The sequence below is a fragment of the Paramisgurnus dabryanus genome, chromosome 8, assembly GCF_030506205.2.
Source record: "Paramisgurnus dabryanus chromosome 8, PD_genome_1.1, whole genome shotgun sequence".
In the NCBI taxonomy this organism is placed as follows: domain Eukaryota; kingdom Metazoa; phylum Chordata; class Actinopteri; order Cypriniformes; family Cobitidae; genus Paramisgurnus; species Paramisgurnus dabryanus.
In genome coordinates, this window is record NC_133344.1 from 24,384,927 (window position 1) to 24,401,679 (window position 16,753).

Below are 16,753 nucleotides of genomic sequence, written 5' to 3' on the forward strand. Positions count from 1 at the left end.
GAAACAAAGGGAAGAAAAGGATAAAGATGGAAATGAGAAAATACATGAATAGAAACTTAAAGGACGATTGACAGGCGAGGTGAGAAATAATAGCAGAGGTTTATCTACGCAGACAGGGGAGATTTTAGATGAAAAGTCTGATGTGATGGCAGGAAATGGAAAGCACTTAAAATAGAAAGTAGAAAATGTGCCGGACTCTCTGGGTATCTACATATAAATGTAGACATAATACATCCTTTTAGACAGAAATCATTTAGGTAATCGTGCAAAAACGGGTCTTTTCTGACTATAATTCCAACAAAATTAATTTATAGTCAGAAATGATCAAGTCGAGTAAGATTCAGAGCCAACTTACGATGAGAGAACACCTTCAGTTTACTCAAAGGTTTTGAAGTTTCTAAAAAGGTGCAAGCCAAACTTAAATCTTCTTCTAAAAAAGCATAAAACAGGGCAAATCGAAAGTGTCTTCCAGTGGAAAGACCTATTCATCTCCTGGAGAAAAGCCAATGCAGGCGTGCCAACAGGCCAATTGGTATATCTATTAATCTGCCTGTGAGTCCATTCCCTTTAATATGCCTCTGTTATCAAGCTATTGAGAATGGGTAGGGAATAGTAAAGTATGTAGAGACAGAAGTCCCAATCACTAGCTAATTTGCTTTTGTAAATATACTGTTATAGTCGCCTACAACGGGTTTGAGTTAAACCATTCTGTAATGAACATTAACAGGGAGGAATAAGATTGTAACTGACCTTGAGCTTTTTAAGCTTCCATCATCTGACAGGTTCTTGGCAGAGCTTTTGTTTTTAGACAGCCATGACTTCACCCCATCGACACGATCTTCAACCTCAGAATCAGTATCGGAGGCGCCATCGCTGTGCAGGAGGAAGTGAAGGGAGAGAGGGAATGTCACACAGGGAAATATGCAGAAAATTTACGAAAACAACGTTAGTAGAGCGAAAGAGGAACAAATAACTGCACACACGCATGCATCCGATTACTGGCAACCTGAAAAAAGGCCACCATGTTAGTAAGCCAGACTGACTGCCGGTCCAGCAGGAGTCTCTTGCAGCTAGTTGGCACTGTGTAATGCGTGAGGCATCCAAAAGAGTGAGGTCAGTACAACTCAAAGCCAAACCCGAAGAAAGGAGATTATAATTCAGAAAGTGGCTTAAACAGATTTGTTGTGTTTTATTCAGGGTTATCAATTTATGTGCATAAAGAAAGCATTATTTTAATTCAAAAGCCAATTTTTATTATTTATTGTTTATTCAACACTCTAATCTGCCAGTGTTAATTCAATGCTAATCTCATTCAATTATATTTATGACATCTGACATTGGTATGAATGTAATTATGATTTATTCGGCGGCATAAGTAATCCATTTATGAAAATACATTTTTATTCAGTCCTAATTCATTACAAAATGTTGTGACGTATAGCCGCATAAAACGACAGCGATTGATCTTCAAATAGAAGCGTATTCTAGAGACTTCAGACTAATTTAACATTGGACTACCCTGCTATAAGGGAGCCTGAAGGAAAAGGCCATTGTGGAGCTATAATTAATTTGACTCGGCACGCGTCCCTGGATACAAATGGTTGGGTGTGGAAGTGTTACGCTGCCAATAAGAACGAGTAAACACAGACAGAAAGTTCCCGAGAGAAAATGCATTGGAAAAGCAGCACTATGAATCCCAGTCCTGTTTGCTCGGTTCTCTGGACCAGATAAAACCATTGGATTTATGTTTGGCTGGATTTGCAAGTCAATGCTTCCCTGCCTCTTTAGATTAGTGTTATCCTTCACTTATCACAACGGCACGCTGTACTGCATAACTATGAATCGCCCTTCAAGAACCCGGAGAATTTAATGTCTCCTCGAAATGCACCTTCAGAAATTATTTTATGAAGAGTGATGATGAACCGGACATTCAATTTAAATTCTGAATGACTTTTTACACTTTTGATACTATGGTAACCCTGGGTTAATGCAATCCTGAGGTCTCCTGTTCCCAAGTTCCACATTGTTCGTACATTAAACTACATTACTAATTAATGCCATGAAGTCAGGTTTCGAGACTTCACATCGCATATTTCGGTTTCCTTATTTGCATATTTATCAGGTTAATAACACAGATTTTAAATACTGCATAGGAGGTGATAAGCACACAAGCCGTTTTAATAACTGCTCGTCCATCTTTTAATAAGACACAAATCTCTCTAAGGGGGTGCGTACACCAAGGTGTTTACACCTGCGACCGGCATATGTTTTCAATTGTTTACAATGGAAGTGTTGCGCTTTTAAAAAAACGGCAGCAGCTGGCGCCCAGAGTTAAACAATGTAACTTTTCACTCAGCCATCCAATCACAGTGGAGGAGGGGCGGGACAAATGCCATAACATCCAACCAGTGTATCGTACAACACAAGTATTATAGCTAAAAATGCTGGCAAGCGCCCACAGTCAGCGCCTGCCTGGCATTTTTAGCTGCATTGGTGTATATGCCCCCTTAGTGCAGTATTTTCAATCACTGCTTGACATTTTTAACTGTTCAATTGTGATACTAAAACTAAAGACAGAGACGTTTCTGCAACTGTACAATGAACATAAAAATGATATAAGGGGTGGTTTACATTTTGCATATTTTTTGCGCGCAAATATGTTCTTTTAAACGTAGATGTGTGGCAAGCGCTGAAATGGAGAGTGACGCGGTCGCGACACGTATATGGTGCGACGCGCTCTTTTTTATCAGCTGAGTTCAAACGAAAATCCTTTGACTTTTCAAAATGCCGCATCGGAAGCTCACTGGAAAGGAAGAGGAAAGCAGCGCGGTTGCACTTTCTGTGCGATTTTAGACCCGAAATGTGAATTGCCCCCCTAAAGCTATTTTAGATTGGTTAACAATTGCTATTTCAGTCAACTTTATACCCTTTGCACTGCAAAAAGCAGGACTCTTCTCTGAAGCCAGGCTTTTTAACAAAGGTTAAAAACAGTGCTTATTTTCAAATGTGAATCATTATAGGGGTTAAATGTGACTTGAATCTAGGGTTTAGTAAGACGTTAACCCAGGGTTAAGCACATTGTGAAGCTTTTAAGTCAAACACCCGCAATAAAATAAAATAATATGCTGTGTCTCATTATGCTATGCACAGAGAAAAGGTTAACTTTGAATCAGTAGCTGGTTTTCTTTGACATTATGGTTCTGGTCCGCTCAGCTCTCCGTGTGTGGTATTATGCATATGAGAACATTATATATGCATGGACTCGTGAGATAGCACAGATGTCACTAAACACAAACCGTACGCTCACAGTCGGTGTGCTGAAGAGGGTGTAAATTACAAGATCCGATACACTCAAGTGAATACACTCGGGACAAAGAATTCAGTGTGTCAGATCCTAAAGCGAATCTCGTTCTGTAGCACTCTCAAGTTTCCTGTGAGTGTGCCGTCAGAATCTGTATTTCTTCAAGAGCCCTTTTGGCTCTTGTGTAAGCCCCGGTGCCTTCAGGTAAACTAAGGTGAGAACGTTGTGTGAATAAGCCCTGAGTTTTGCTAGCTTGCCCAACGCTAAACAGTACGACAGCAGGGTCTTTGTAATGAAGCGCTAATGCAAAATGTCACACACAATTTATGTCCTTGACCATATACCATTAGTTAAGCTGCACCTAAGCCCAGGGGAACAAACAAACAACACGGTGAGAGAGAAGAGACATTAATTGTCTGTGACAACGTGCCTCCATTGGTTGTACATCTCTGTTACAGGCTATTACATTTATCATTAGCACCTACAGAACTCTCAACCCCTCTGTTTTCCTCTCCACTCCCCGCTTGCTTATCAGCCATGACTGTTAAATGCGGTAGGCTTGGTCCTTTTTATTAAATAGCAAATAAAAAGAATCTGTTGCACTAAATTAAAGGTCACCTAATATGAGAAATGTACTTTTATATGTTATTTGAGCATATGTGTGTATACACAACCATCGGGAATTTACGGAATTGTTTTTAAATTCCCGTAAAAACCTAAACAGTATCATGGGAAAAGCTATTGGCGTTTTCTGAGCAAACTGACGTCACTCTGTGCAGGCCCCGCCCACAATCATCCAAAGAACACAGTTAGGTCATAATTACTATTTTGATCCTTTTTTTTACATAAGTCATTAATGCACATTAATTATGAACAATAAAGTAATGCTATTGTGTATGTTTTCGGTATAGATAACAGTGAACGGGGAGAGAAGCAGATCAGATATACCGATTTGTGCCAAGTTATCTCGTCAATTAAGAGAAAACATTTGCATAAAAAAAACTTGTTCCTGATGAATTTTTATGTTAATCTGTAATACCGCGATTATCCACTAGATGGATAATGAATTTATGAAAAAGCTGAAGCCAAAACGTTATTAACTAATCTTAAACTCTGTGTATGCCCAAGCCATTCTGAATCTGATCTCTAACAAAATTCCTTCACAAAAATGCAATTATTTCAGCTTTTTGCTAAAATAAATATTTTGAAAGAAAAATACCCATATTTAAGAGTTTATAAGCAGAGAAAAAAAATATATAGATAGGATAGAATGTTTTTTTCCTGTTTTGTTTGTTTGTTTGTTTTAAAGCAAAGGGTCTGTTCTTTCATTTGATATATTTGTATGTGTATATATTTTAGAAGAAAATTTTCCTGGAAGGCATTTTGTGAACTTTTCACAAAAACTTTTCAAAAAATGGCTGGCGGGAATGAGTTAAGATGCTACAGTATGCCCCTGATGGTTGCAAGTGTCAGAATAAAAGGCTAAACTTCCGGTGGACCAAAATGCGCTTTGATCATAAAATGCTTGATTTTACATTTTGGTTTTATTGTATTGCAGTTCAGCGCAGCGTCAACTCTCGTCTAGGACAACTAGGAGGTATCGTACACCGGAAATGCACAATAAATCGCGCAAGCTTAGTCAGATAGCGTCTACTTCAAAATGCTAAATATACGTTAGCAGCCAATGTTAATCATTAATGATTTGGGACAAATATGATGTTATTTAATACTAAACTATGTGAGTGGCGCTCTGTGGCGTTACAGAGATTTGAGCAACCTCCTGAGTCACAGCTGGGCGCCGCGGATAGGCGCCACCTTTCGGCGCCGGTGTGTGTATAATCATAGAAAACAATGTGTTAGATTTTTTTTACAACGGCGTGGTGCGTCCAGTGTGGGACACCCTTAGGAAAAATATTATATCTTATATATATAATTGCCATATTCGGTGACCTTTAACTCTTTCTTCACCATTGATGAGTTATCTTGCAATTAAGAGAAAGCATTTCCCTGCCAATGAGGCTTCCCTGACAAGTTGTTACGGTAATCTGTAATTCAACTATTATCCACTAGGTGGCTAATTTATAAAAAAACTGAAGCAAAAACGAATTCAACATCAGTTTAAATTCTGTGTATGTTTTGATGTTCATTCTGAATCTGATCTCTAACAGTATTCCTTAACAAAAACGCAATTATTTCAGCTTTTGGCTCAAAGTTTGGTATTTTTGATGAAACCTACCCATATTGAAAAGGGTTATAAAAAGAAAACAAATTAAGATAGGATGAAACTTTTTTCAGTTTTTTTTTTGTTTGAAAGCAGAGGGTCTGTTCTTTTATTTGATATATTTGTATGTTTATTTTTTATAGAAGAAACTTTTCCTGGAAGGCATTTTGTAAAACTGTTGTGAAAATCACAAAAAATGCTGGTGGGCAACTTTTTAAAAAAGGCTGGCAGGGAATGAGTTAAAGGAATAGTTCATCCATAAATGAAATAACAAGGGCACTTTATATGGCGATTGTATGGAATAAAGCATGTAAGATTATGGAAATTTTTCAATTTTTTTCAAAAAAAAAAAAAAATAAATTCAAAGGGAAATTACACAAAATAGAAGAAATGAACACAACTGAAGCACATGGTATGTTGGATAACTGAATGCATATTAATAATTCAAATAACCTTTCACTTCAAAATGCCTTTAAAGGTCTGCACTGAATCTACAGTACAAAGGTTAATAGAGCACTGTACTGTACAGTAACTGTGAAAAGCCTTGTATTCAATTAGAAAGCATCAACTCTGCACATTTTACTCTAAATATTTTTAAGCGCACAAACACTTATAGTTGGTTATTAAGTCATTAAACTTTTAAGTCGCTAAGGAAAACTTGTAAAAATGTCTTTATACAGGAATGCAGAATTAACATGCAATGACAGATGATTTACCCTTAATTATACTTTTTTCCAAAATGTCTATTTATTTCACTTGCTACTGTATTTGTAACGTCCTGTGTAACTCCCTCATACAGTATGTTCAGAAAAACGAAATAACAGCTTTTCCACTAATGCTGTTTTCCGGTAATGTTTGTATTCAGCTAACAAATCCATTACAGACAGGTTCATTTTAAACAACGCAATATATACTCCGAATTAAACAATTAGACCGGAACGGTCAACAACCATCTATTAACTATTCTAAACCAACATTTCTGCCACAGCATATTCATCTAAATCTAACCACTAATGCACTATCCATTAGCTTTCAATACTTTCTCACATGATGTAATAAGTGGTGCTTACAGCTCACGAGTTTTAAAACTAGAAAAGTGTTGTACAGAGTGAACCGACAACTATTGACAGAGAAATGAAAAGGCTTAGTGCCAAGGGCCGGTGGTTCGGTGTAGGCCGTTGCCAAATATGTCAGGGGGCTTTTTGTAGGACATTTGAGGGTTATTCATTATTTAGCCCTTGTGGTTAAAAGATTGATGAGGAACATGCTTTCGTCTCTCGCCGTAAGAGTCTTCTAAGTCCTAAGAACAGAACTGTGAATTATTCAAAAGAGAGAGAGAAAGAAATAGAGAGAGAGAGAGAAAGTACATGTTTGTACATGGGTCCTGTAGCATCCAACAAGTCTCCTTTGGCCCTACAGTTTGGCCCCACTCCAAATGGTACTCACCGTCTACTGGATGCTAATCCCAAAGGTAATGCATGAGTTATTCAAAAGTTCAATGGTAAAAAGCAGGGTTCGCTTTCAGGGAAATGCTTCTGGGTAGGGTAACTCAATAGGGAACATGCTCGGCTTGTAAAAGCATGCAGTCTGCCGTATGCATACATACATTAAATCTGTGACATTGTGCATACAAAGGAAAAACGTGTGATGTTAGTTGTCAAGCCCGGAAGTGTGATGCAGTATCAATTAGAAACCGATTTGTTGGTTTTAAATGAATAATAATAATACAGTAAATACACTATAGTGTATTATACTGTAGTTCCATAAGGTGTGTACTGTATACTGCATCATCTTCCTCTACGGAGCAAAATCACAACCATGTTAATACTGTATATGTTCAAACTCGAGTCTCACATTTTATTCTTTCGTTTCTGATACTTAGTCACCATGTCTTGTAAACTAGAAGTGGGAGGGAAATAAAAACAAAATACAATTTCAAACCAGTGGAACAATGGCTGAAGTACAAAAAAATCATGAAGTAAAAAGTGCAGATGCTTAAAGAAAATCATTGAATGGTTGAATATTCATCACGCCCAGTGTAAAGGTTCTCACAAGATGTTTACCGAAAACGCTGACCTTTTGCACTTCAGCCCCCATTTCAGAATGTGAAGCGCAGTGCTATTTACTGTTATTAGAATGACTAGAATACTTCTGTGCGCATAAACAAGCAAATGAACTCGGTGAGACGCAGGTCACTGAAAGAGAATGGGAGCATTGCAGCATGAGGCAGAATGGAGATGATTCCTCTGACTGATGAGGCCGGGTACATAAAAAAGGAGCACCGAATTATGTGCGGCAGTTTTCCAGGCATAAATATGTAAGATGTGTGAATAAGAGATGACTGAGACCGAAGCTTGCTCAATGATTACAATCTCCAAAAGCTCAGAAAACAGCACATTTATCCAAACTGCCTCATCTCTCTTTATCTCATTTGCTTTCTTTTTCTTTTTCCTCCTCTTGTTTTTCATATCTGGTCATTTACACTGAAAATCGGAATAAATGTTACCTGTTGATCAGATCTTCATTGTCGTCACTTTCCATCTCATCCTCGATAGCAGCCTGGAGGTCTCCGATTCTCTTGAAGGCCAGCTTGAGGTCCGCCTGGAGACTCTGGTTGGCTGCTTCCAAACTCTCAATATCCATTTCCTAAAGCAATTCAGACATTTTAAATAATTGGCATTCATAGAAAGTTGGTCATCTCAAACTGTTTTACTCTTCTTAAGGTTTTTTACTTGATGTTGGAACAAGGCTCAATGGATTTGCTTTTTTTACACACAAGCGCACCATTGAGGTTATGACCATAGAGCCTGGCTTGCAGTTGGTGTTCAAATTCATCCTAAAGGGGCAGTGAGTTTTGGGTTCTTTCAAACTTCATTGTGTATGGGGATTATCAACCTGATTGCAATCCCTAAACTAAAGGTTGATTTATACAGCTGCATAGGACCTATACCATAGCCTCTATGCCGAAGGCAATGCGTCAGTTTTCATTTATACTTCTTTAACGGTGTTCATGTCGAAGTGCAATAACACACACAGATAGCTAGTAGGCATGCTAGTGGTGTGTACACCGTATCAATGCAAAAGCCAATGAAGCAGCTTGCTTTGTATGATGTTGGAGAAGTATCAGCACTGATGGAGGTAAACAGACAATGACTTCACAATGACAATGACCTTAACTTGATCCATCTTAGTTTTTACTGTAGCAAGTGGAAATGCGACGCATGGGAGAAGTTCTAGCAGACCAATCACAGCGCTTGCAGTTTGCAAAATATCCACTCATTGTAACATTTTTGGAGAGGTCAAAGTCAGGCTACGCACAGCCTACTGTATGGTGTAGCTGTGACATTGGTCCAATGCAAAAGTTCATGTCCTGATCCTTACAATATCCTTGTATGTGACATCATTCTTTTGCATGTCATTATAGATGGTTATTGATAAATAAATAATACACTTATTTGCTAAAAGTTAAACTATGTATGCCTTCATAAAAATGGCTTCAAAACTAACTTGCAGTGACTAAAAACCACAAAACTTTATTTAAGTTCTTTAAGATTTTTTCCAACTGAAATCAAGGGCCTGTCAGACTCCTCAATTATAAAGGAGGCACCCCATACTGTTAGACATGTAGTCAATGTAACATTTTTTCTTTTATCACATCCTTAAGATCGATCAGAAGATCACTTAAAGATCAACAGATCAAGGGTCTCACCAGCTCATGTTTCTTACGGCTGGCTTCCGATTCCTTCTTGGCCAGCTCACCCATCTCCTCCTTGACGTCTCGAATTTGCCTTAACAAACGCTTGTTTTGCTCCTTCTCCCGGTTCTCGCTGGCGCTGCGTTGATCTCGTTCCTCTGTCAACTTCTCGAGGTTCTCCTTCAGCCTCGCCACTAGACCCTGTGAAATCAAGACGCACCAACTCAATCACTTAGCATAGTTATTGAGCACCAGCGACAGGTCACTGCTTCATCTAAACTAGCAAACTAATAAGGCATAAAGAGCCAACAACCAACTCATTTTCAACGCAATTCTGACTACTGTATGTGCCACTTTCTCAAAGTTTGCTTTTAAAATATGCAAGACTGTGAAACTATCCTTAAGGTGTGAAACTCCAAATAACTTCAAGGCAACTTTTGTGTGATAATTCACACCTATGGTGGGTTGTGTTAAAAACACACATACAGAAATAACGTCAGATTATGAATTCAAAGGTTCTATGGATCTTCATAGTTTTGGAAAAGTTACCCCTAGAGATCATATCACTAAGGTCTGTAGTGAGCTATACGCCCCAAAAAAAACAGTAATAACACTTTCAAAGCATATTTTTTGCAGATTTTGCTTTCGGGCACAGAAGACATTTGTAATTTGTGCAGGGCGCCCATTGTAATTCTGCAGGTGAAGTCATCAAGCGACTAACAGAGATGAATGATGAAGAGAACACGCTACTGGGAAATGTCACTTCAGCACAAATAAAACAATGAAGCAAATCAAACAAATCAAGCGAAACAAAACATTCAAATAATCTGCATTAGTAAACAGAACTCATTTTAATTATACAAGCTGTATACAATGAAAAAAAACCATGATATTTGCCTGAAGCAGCCAATATATTATTAAAATTTAAATTAAATGTACATCATATTTCTAAAAGGGCAATAAGAGTCTCAAGAAACGAAAATGAATATATTCCAGTTTTAATTTGTTCTGCCAAGTAAAAGGGTAAAATAGGCCAATTGTAATGAAGAGGAAAAGTCTGTGCATATTTAAAGAGCTCAGATGCAAATGCCACAAAATGTTAAAAAACCTAAGTGAGATAATGATATTAACTGAACGCTGTCGGCATGTACTATATGTTCATCAAACAATTTCACTTCAAATCTGCTTAATCTCGGCCTCAGGCCATTCAGAAATACCGGTTTGCTGGCAGAATCTGCTAAACAGCATGTTGATTTTTTTAACAGTCCTCTAAGTGCTAAACAGCCGTGGATCACTTTCAGACTTTGGTCCCTTATGAGTACTTGGACCTGAATACAACCTCAATGTGGCAGCCACATGCATCACAGTGCCTCCTAGTGTGTGGTTCAGTTTCTTCATTTTTACCTTTTGAATTCAAAATTATTTTCAATTTAATCATTTGCAATTTTTTTTTTGTTGCATATTTAGTAATTTTGCAACTGTTTACAATGTCTTGTCCAAAGTAACAGTTTTAAAAGATTAGTCAATTTTCTTAAAAAAATCCCAAAAATTTACTCACCACCACCATGTCATCCTAAATGTTGATGTCTTTCTTTGTTCAGTCGAGAAGAAATTATGTTTTTTGAGGAAAACATTCCAGGATTTTTCTCATTTTAATGGACTTTAATGGACCCCAACACTTAACAGCTCGAATGCAGTTTGAAATTGCAGTTTCAAAGGACTCTAAATGATCTCAAATGAGACATAATGGTCTTATCTAGCAAAACGATAGTCATTTTTGCAAGAAAAATATGCACTTTTAAACCTCAACTTTGTGTCTTCCTCCGGTCCTGTGACGCGCCAGCGCGACCTCACGTAATATGTCATCACGTCAAGAGGTTACGGATGATATTTGCGAAATTACACCCCAGTGTTTACAAGAGGACCGTTCCGACGTTGTTGTATGTGGAATGATACTAATTAATGTCTTTGTGTCAGTTTATGGTTTAAAATGGTCCGCAAATGTGCACTTCATATATGTAACACGTGACCTTTCTACGTCATGACGCACGTACGTGAGGTCACGCTGGCGTGTCACACGACCGGAGATAGACGAGAAGTTGTGGTTTAAAAGTGCATATTTTTTATTTTTCTTGCCAAAAATGACAATCGTTTCGCTAGATAAGACCCTTATGCCTCGTTTGGGATCGTTTAGAGTCCTTTGAAGCTGCAATTTTAAACTGAATTAAAACTGTTCATTAACGTCCATTAAAATAAGAAAAATCCTGGAATGTTTTCCTCAAAAAAATATAATTTCTTCTCGACTGAACAAAGAAAGACATCAACATTTTGGATGACATGGTGTTTTTTTTTTAAGAAAATTGACTAATCATTTAAGGTTTTTGTCAAAAATGCTTGCATGCACTTAGAGGTTTTTGCAATGAAAGACAGTAAAATTTGTTAAATATCAATGAAACGACTAGAGTGACATTTGTGAAAATAAGGTATTTCAATAACTGACTAATAACCTTTCCATTGCCATTTAAGAGAAATTACTGACCCTAAACATAAGAGCCTAAAAAAATGCTTATTTACAACAAAACTTCAGAAGCAATTATAGGCTGCATCTTGTTTTGCATCTTGAATTGTGTAATTTAAAAAAGTAAAATAGCTCCACTTATTACTCATAATAACAAATCATGTCTTCCTTATCTTAATTACTACATTTTTTTATACATATGTACAAAAATACACACGTTCAAGGTTAGAGGTCTATAAAGAGGCCAAGGCATGATACAATATAGTGCGTGAAAAAGCATGAAATACTGGTGGGTGTGTAGATTAATTTCACTCCTATTCGATTCTACAGTGCCCGAGCGCTGACCCCTCAACCCATCCAGCTCTCAGCCTGTTCAGCCCACATCAGTAAGCGCATACACCCCGCCAACTCACCTCCAAGCGTTTGACCTGAGTCTTCTCAAACTCCAGCTTGGTCTCCAGCTCACGGATCTTGGCCTCTTGCCGACTGACCAGAGACTTCTCCACCATGGACTGCTCTTGGAACTCCAATTGACTTTGCAAAGCTGTGAGCTGTCAAACACATTTATATACACTGAAGTCAAACACAAAGAGGAAAAACAAGTCATCGGTATTCCATAGAGATCCTAACTTAAAGGTCTGGATTTAACGGCAGAGCTTTGACTAAGTGATAAAGCTCCTTGCCACCATAGGAATCTTTTTTTATGTATACATACAGCCTTGTTTGTTTCAGAAGCAAAATATTTTGTGCTGGGACAAATGATTTTCAATGTGTTCACTGGTGGTCAGATACAGTCATCTCTATTGAGCAAAATACCCAACTTTGAGTTAAACGATAAAATCCAGACGGCTCTTTTTGATGTGTGAAAAAAATATTCAGAAAGAATAGTGAATTAACTATAGGTTGCTAATACAAATCTACATAGAAAAACTACAGTACACTTAAAAAATATTATGCAACATTTAGCATCAGTTATAAGAAAGGGCTAAGAGGGGCGGAGGCTGATCATCAAGTCAAATTTTAGGTGGTGGGGTCTGATCGTGACCTTAAAATTGTTGAGGGGCGGAGTCAGATTTTGATCGTCTAAAAGATTCAATTACTTGAGAGTGCATGAGTCTGATTGTCTTAACATTGTAGATGTGACGTGAATCTGTAAGACACAAATCTTCTGTATCCTCCCCTTATCTCACCTTAAGCGGAAATAAGATAAGCTCTGTACCTTAATTGTTGTTTAATTAATTGCTGTATGCCAAGCTACTAAACAAACCAGCAAGATAACAGGAGCACTTAGTAAAGAACTGATGCTTGAATAAGATAAACTACACTTTAATTATTCAAACCACTTAAGATGTGTACCCTGGGACTGTAAAACAACTATGTTGGCTTTGCATGAACTTCTGTGTGGATGCCAGGTGTCCTTTCCTCAGTGTGAACTCACCTTCTCCTGCACGTCCTGTTTCTCCTTCATGGCCTCTTCCAGCTGGGCCTGCAGGTCACTGATCTGGGCCAGGTTCTGTGTGGACTACACAAAAGCATAGATCACAGTCAGATTCTGTCTACTACTACACATATCTCACTAACTAGAACATATTGAATTTAGATATGATCAAGATAACTGTGCTGAGGATATAAAATGACTAATTTCGTGAATGTTGCTGAAAATAAAGATTCAAGTTTGCAAACATTTGCTCGAAGTTAAATCCTGCGAATAATCTAGAGCAAGAAACGCAATGCTTCGTAGATGTACACACACCATAAGTCCCACCCACTTTGAAGCGGTGCACTTGATAAACAAGCTAAACCAAAGAAAAGCAAGCCGTGTCATGTGCTAGGACATTGGCTTACTGTAAACCAAAATATGCTGTATACAGCTCAGTAGCTCATTGTCCATTTCATCTAAAATGCAGATGGTATTTCAAACATCCTATATTGTATTGCTGCATACTGTCTTGTATTGCATCACACAAATAGCATACAGTACACAGCACCTACAGTACTGAAGAAGCAGGCTATATGTACAATAATAGCAAGTTATCGAGGATATATCTAACAGCACATAACAAACCACTTAGTCGCTGACACACAAACAGTCTTATGGCCTGCTAATGACATCGCGCAGAAAACGGCAGCGATAAATAGCATGTTAACAGAAGCGTGGGTGAAATGGAGCGAGGAGAGCGAAATTGTGAGATGGCCTGAACGCACAGAGCATGAATGTGACTGATGTAAAGTGTTTCAAAACCTGTGCCACGAACGCTCCTGTAAATGAAGCATGGAGCCGGTGAAGTAAACCCAGGGGAGGATGTGTTTACTCAGGGTCTTTGGAGACACATCACTCACATCTATATCATTGCCGCAATGCTGCACTGTGTTTAAAACATTTCTAATGGTGATCAACCCACACGCTCGAATGTCAATCGTTCCTGTGACATCATCAGATGAAAAGCGAGGAATAGGAAGTGGTCCGGGTGTTATATGCGCATGCTATAAAATACACTGAATGATGGAAGCATGTGGCAAAGAATAAATAAGTAATATGACTGAGTTTGTGCTGCATTAGAATAAAATTCACAATTGTAAGCTAAAATGTTTCTTATGTGCATTGCAATTGATACAGTTGAGCATTGTGACCAAACAAATGATTCATTTAGTCCACAAGCTTACTGCTAATGTGAACACTTAAAAAACGTAAAAAAAAAAGTTTAGAACCAAAGTACAAACCATCAGCCGCTATTTGAAATTATTACTCACTGTGTAGATGATGTAACACCCAATTTAGACTGCACACGAGCAGCGTGACCAAATTAGTTATGAGCCAAAACTGAAATGCTAATTATAATCGACAAGCGTAACCATGGTGATTTTTTTCATAGAAAACTAAAAAGGCAATTATGGTCTTTTACACAATCACGCATCCCTACTTTTCCCTAAAACATATTTTAATTTTTTCGCAAACAAGCTCTCAAAAATAATCTTTAGAAAGGCTATAAAAAGTCTCAGATAATGTGTTGAGAATGCAACATGGTCCTGTGTACTTGTCTTTTGTGTACGATTGTCGACCGGCGCAAGCGAGAGCCTCTGTGCACTATGACGGCCTAAGAGAAGGAGAGGGTTACCTGGGCAACGGCGGCTTTGTGTTTCTTCATAAGTTCGTTCATGTCCTCCTGGTCCTCCTCCATGCGAGACTGCAGGTCATTCTTCTCCCTTTGCAAACGACTTAACTGCTCCTCAAGCTGCAGGAGAAACAAACATTAGATCAGAATTATGTACAGAAATGCATGTTGAAATAAAATGCAAAAAATGCATGACAAATTTCAATGTTAGAAATATTTTCATCTGTCTGACATTTTGACACGCTCACTTAAAGTCAAAATATTTTTTGGTTGGAGTATTGCACACATACTGACCGAATATATAGCTTGATTGCAAGGCAAGACACTAGATGAAAGTGCTTGCCCAATGCATAAAAAATAAATAAATAAATAAATAAAAGATGCGATGAATAACATACATATTGATCCTTGTAGCTAATACGGTTATGACTATTTAAATAATGCTTGATGATATTGACTGAATTTTATATTACTGGCAGGGAAATGTAAACTGAAAACAAGACCTGATCCTGCACCTCTTATACAGTATGATGTGTGGCAAACCACAAAGCCAAAGCTCTTAACGTCAGCCCTCATTATTGTTTTCAAACAGCAAGCCTGACCCCCTAAACAGATGATTTTGCTGTCACATCCTTACTAAACAGTAGCTGCTTGAATTTCACAAACCTTTCAGAAGAAAACAGCACAGTTCCACACAATTACAGATCTACCAATTACAGAGCAACACTTGACTGCCTGCTCTATCACACAGTATCAGAGGTCTCCTATAATTACCTCAACAATACAGTGAGCTCATCTCTGAGGAAGAGAAGCAAAAAATGTAGACATCACATGCTGCTAATGAATTTGTGAGAGTAAAAGCCGAAAATTAAATGATGATTTTTCTTTTTTTTCACGTACACACTTGAGAATCTCCACCTATTTATTTTCAGACAAGGAAGACAATTTTATTAATATGACATAAATTTGTATTTCGCTGTGATCTGTTTATTAGACTGCTATTCACTTTATTTCTGCAGCTCAAATTCTCATGTGTAAAAAATGATGAGTCTCAAATGAGAATAAAAAAGAAATCTTTAAAATTACCACAAGGAGAAAGTGCAAATCTATAAAAAACAATTCCTTCTGAACTTTCAATCCATCTTCTCTGAGCAATGAAGCAAGACCAAGTTTCCATTTAAGAAGTTCAGTAAAACAATCTTTTCACCTTTCTTTTACTGTATGTCTCTCTCTCTTTTTTCTCTCTCTTTGTCACATATCAAAATGCAGTAATATTAAAGGTCAAACATTTTGCTTTTGTAGCATTCAACTTTTCCCCCTCAAGTCCACTTACAATGTTATCCAGTATCTTGACTATTTGAAATCCAGTCTGTGAAACCCAGCTAAAGTCATTTTATTTTTGTGATTTGTTGTTTTCTACATAAATCATCCTACGTCATGTAAAGTACATTCCATGAAAATAACCTTGAAATCTTTAATATTTTGAAGAAAGATTGAAATAAAAGGGAAATCAATAATTGAAATAAAACTTTGATGCTTTTAAGAGCACCTATTGTCCGATTCACATTTTTTAATTTCCTTTGGTGTGTAAGTGTGTATTTGTACATGTTAACGATATGCAAAAGGTACATAGCTCTAAGTAAACAATGACGCTAGTTATCGTCTCCAGTAAATCTCTTCTCTTAGACTACAACAAAAAAAACAGACTGTAGGCAACAGTTTACTTCCTGGGATTGGTGATGTAGACAAGACCGACATTATCATAATTCCTCCTGATTCGGACTTAGAGCCTGTAAGTTAACTCCTGTTAGCAACAAAATCTTTTAAACATGGTAAGGAGCATCACGTTGCCGGCTGACGTCAGAGGCATTTAGGCCAACCACAACGTACAGATTAGCTGGCCAAT

At 37.6% G+C, this 16,753-nt stretch overlaps 1 protein-coding gene across 18 annotated transcripts in view; it reads right to left on the reverse strand.

The window, feature by feature from the left end:
- Positions 1-16,753, reverse strand: part of myo18ab (myosin XVIIIA b) — a 120,170-nt gene that overhangs the window by 5,199 nt on the left and 98,218 nt on the right. For 14 of the 18 annotated variants that reach the window (XM_065281110.2, XM_065281108.1, XM_065281107.1 and 11 more), the window contains 7 exons: positions 14,851-14,967; positions 13,173-13,256; positions 12,148-12,285; positions 9,232-9,417; positions 8,029-8,168; positions 7,377-7,421; positions 751-873 (listed from right to left, as the gene is read on the reverse strand). In XM_065281110.2, the coding sequence (XP_065137182.1) occupies positions 751-873; positions 7,377-7,421; positions 8,029-8,168; positions 9,232-9,417; positions 12,148-12,285; positions 13,173-13,256; positions 14,851-14,967 (833 nt within the window). The remainder of the gene's footprint in view (positions 1-750; positions 874-7,376; positions 7,422-8,028; positions 8,169-9,231; positions 9,418-12,147; positions 12,286-13,172; positions 13,257-14,850; positions 14,968-16,753) is intronic. The other 4 variants (XM_065281112.1, XM_065281109.1, XM_065281101.1 and 1 more) reach the window with 1 other exon arrangement.